The sequence below is a fragment of the Arachis stenosperma genome, chromosome 3 (genome assembly GCF_014773155.1).
Source record: "Arachis stenosperma cultivar V10309 chromosome 3, arast.V10309.gnm1.PFL2, whole genome shotgun sequence".
NCBI classification, from domain to species: domain Eukaryota; kingdom Viridiplantae; phylum Streptophyta; class Magnoliopsida; order Fabales; family Fabaceae; genus Arachis; species Arachis stenosperma.
This window is the reverse complement of record NC_080379.1, coordinates 26190504-26193613: the sequence shown is the minus strand read 5'-3', so window position 1 is coordinate 26193613 and position 3110 is coordinate 26190504. Positions and strand designations below refer to the sequence as shown.

Here is a 3110-nt window from a genome sequence, read left to right as displayed (position 1 = left end):
GTAACAGGATATGATTAAGATCACGCAAATGAGATTCTCAAAATTCGTGAAAAGATGAAAACTTTAGCATTAGCTTCCATTTCAAACTTAAGTGGCAAAGTTCTTTCAAATATGTTGGATATGAGCTTAAAAAAGAAGACCAACAAGAAAAAGAAAGTGAGTCTCTTGTACTGTTGAAGTCTTTAATGTTGGCCATGGGTTAGAGCGCGGGTAGATTAGGAATTTCAAAAAAATTTAACAATTTACTGAACAAATTAATCATTGCCTACTATTTGGATTATTTCCTCAAAGAAAAAATATTTTGTGAACATCATTCTGTTCGCTTTTTATTTATTTTTTTTTATTGAGCTTCCAATGATATTTTCAAATAATGTGAAGAGTTTATGTGTTTTTTTATGTGGAGAACACAAATTTAAAGATCAAATTTGTGACTTTTAAAATTTTATTTTAAACACACAAATTTAAGGATTAAATTTGGGTTTTTTATTTTAAATTTTTTTAAATATATAGTATTAAAAATTTAAATGTGTAAACTGGACCCTCTAATTTACTTTATGATAGAAAAAATATTTATTTCAATATAAATCAGACTTTTTAATCTATGCATTGTAAAATCCGACTCTCAAATTTCTCTACTTCTCCAATTCAAAGAAAAAAAAACATCAATTATCTATTGTCATAAATTACACACAATCTTCTTTAGTATCTAAAAAAATTAGCCCATTCTGTCTTTACCAATTTTTGAGATTATTTTGTCAAAATCTAAATTTTGTAGGTGTTAAAATAATTATTTGCTAAAAAATTTATTAAAGATTGTTTTGGATATTATATTAAATTTTGTGGAATGGAAAGCGGTAGTCACGAAAAAAAAGTAATGGAAAGCAGCACGGGGGCGATGAGATGGCGCAATGGTACCTGCCATTCTTTAATCTGCATCACTTACCATTCTTCACAAACTTTCATTAAATATTAATATCATCATGCACTTATAGTTGCAACCGTTATATCTATCTCCATTATTTATTATACAGAGTAAGTTATGTATAAATAATCACAAACTCTCCCTCCCATCGATCCACATCATAATCTCTTCCTCATTATTTATTTAATAATTATCTGCATGGATACAAGTTCCTTGAGCATTGCCATGTATCCATGGCTAGCCCTTGGTCATCAAACTCCATTCCTCCACCTATGTAACAAGTTAGCCAAAAGAGGCCACAGAATCACATTCTTTGCGCCCAAAACAGCACAATCCAAGTTACTCCATTTCAATCTTTATCCAGATCTCATCAAATTCGTCGCCGTCGCGGTTCCCCACGTGCACGGCCTTCCACCCAACGCAGAAACCACTTCAGACGTTCCTTACCCTCTGCACCCACTCATCATGACAGCAATGGACTTAACCCAAGCCCACATAGAAACTTATCTTTCCCAGCTTAAACCTGATCTTGTTTTCTATGATTTCACTCATTGGATGCCATCATTGGCAAGGCGTTTAGGAATCAAGGCCATTCACTTTTGTATTGTCAGTTCTGCCATGATAGGCTACACTGTTGTACCTTCAAGATTCCAGAAAGGGAACGACCAAACAATGAACGATCTCATGAAACCTCCTCCAGGGTACCCTCATTCATCTATCACATTTCACGTCCATGAGGCGCGAGCGTACGCTAACAAGCGGAAACAGGTGTATGGGAGCAATGTTCTTTTCTATGATCGTATGTTCATTTCCATGAGTGAAGCCGATGCAATAGCGTTCAGAACTTGCAGGGAGATTGAAGGGCCTTACCTCGATTTCATAGAGGAACAGTTCAAGAAGCCTGTGCTTCCTACAGGACCAGTGATACTAGAGAAACCAAACTCTGCATTGGATGAGAAATGGGCTTCTTGGCTTGGAGAATTCAAACAAGGCTCGGTGGTTTATTGTTGTCTTGGAAGTGAGTGCAGGTTGAGGCCAAACCTGTTTCAAGAATTGTTGTTGGGTCTTGAACTAGTTGGCATGCCTTTTCTTGCAGCTTTGAAACCCCCAATTGGGTTTGATTCAGTTGGAGATGCGCTACCAGAAGGGTTCGAAGAGAGGGTTAAAGGAAGAGGGATTGTGTATGGAGGGTGGATCCAGCAGCCATTGATATTGGAACACCCTTCTGTTGGATGCTTCATTACACATTGCGGATCAGGTTCTTTGTCAGAGGCATTGCTCAATGAGTGCCAGTTGGTGTTGCTTCCAAATGTTGGTGACCAGATTCTGAATGCAAGAATGATGAGTAAGAATTTGCAAGTTGGTGTGGAAGTGGAGAAAGGGGAAGACGATGGATTGTACACTAAGGAAAGTGTGTGCAAAGCAGTTAGTATTGTAATGGATGATGAGAATGAGACAAGCAGAATAGTCAGAAGTAACCATGCTAAGATCAGAGAGGTGTTGCTTAATAAAGATTTAGAGTCTACTTATATTAATGCTTTCTGTAAGAATCTTCAAGAGATACTTTGAAGGTTTTTTCATCTTTCTTATTTTAATATGTATTTTGAGGTTCTAATGTGTTGTATTGTGAATGTGTGCCGTAATGTAGGTGTAATATTTTGAGAATTTGATGTACACCAGATTAGTATCTGATTATCGTTTTATCCTAAAATTCTTCTAGCTTCTATTACTTTCTCTAATGATAATTACAGTCCGGTTTTGACAAAGTTAGTATTTGAGTTAACTAACTGCACTTTACTTTTTAATTTTTGTCATTACTGATAATCATAATTAACAGTGAAGCTACCAAGAAAAGTTTATTCCAGTAGTACATGCTCTTTTTTTTCTTCAGCAAGTCTTGGGTTCAAAATTATACTCTTGAACAAAATTGACTTTTGTAAATGATATCCATACTTTGCAGTTAAACCAATATTTTACAGTAAAGTTGAAGCTAGTAAAATATACAACAACTAAATTGAAGAATTCAAGGAGGTTAGAACAGAGCATAACATAGTAAATTAAGAAAATAACATAGTTGAATGCCTGAATCATATGTTAATATTATGTGCTATAGCAGAGCAGATTCAAAACTTAACAAAGCAGATTAAAAGATAAGAAAGCAAATTCAAAGCAGTGAAAGCACAAGCAC

General features: G+C 35.1%; 1 protein-coding gene across 1 annotated transcript; it reads left to right on the top strand.

Moving 5' to 3' along the window:
• The first annotated feature begins 1106 nt into the window (after positions 1 to 1106).
• On the top strand, positions 1107 to 2622 carry LOC130970638 (UDP-glycosyltransferase 79B30-like). Its single transcript, XM_057896776.1, has one exon. The coding sequence runs from the start codon at positions 1121 to 1123 to the stop codon at positions 2489 to 2491; it is 1371 nt and encodes a 456-aa protein (XP_057752759.1). The 5' UTR covers positions 1107 to 1120; the 3' UTR covers positions 2492 to 2622.
• Positions 2623 to 3110: the final 488 nt, after the last annotated feature.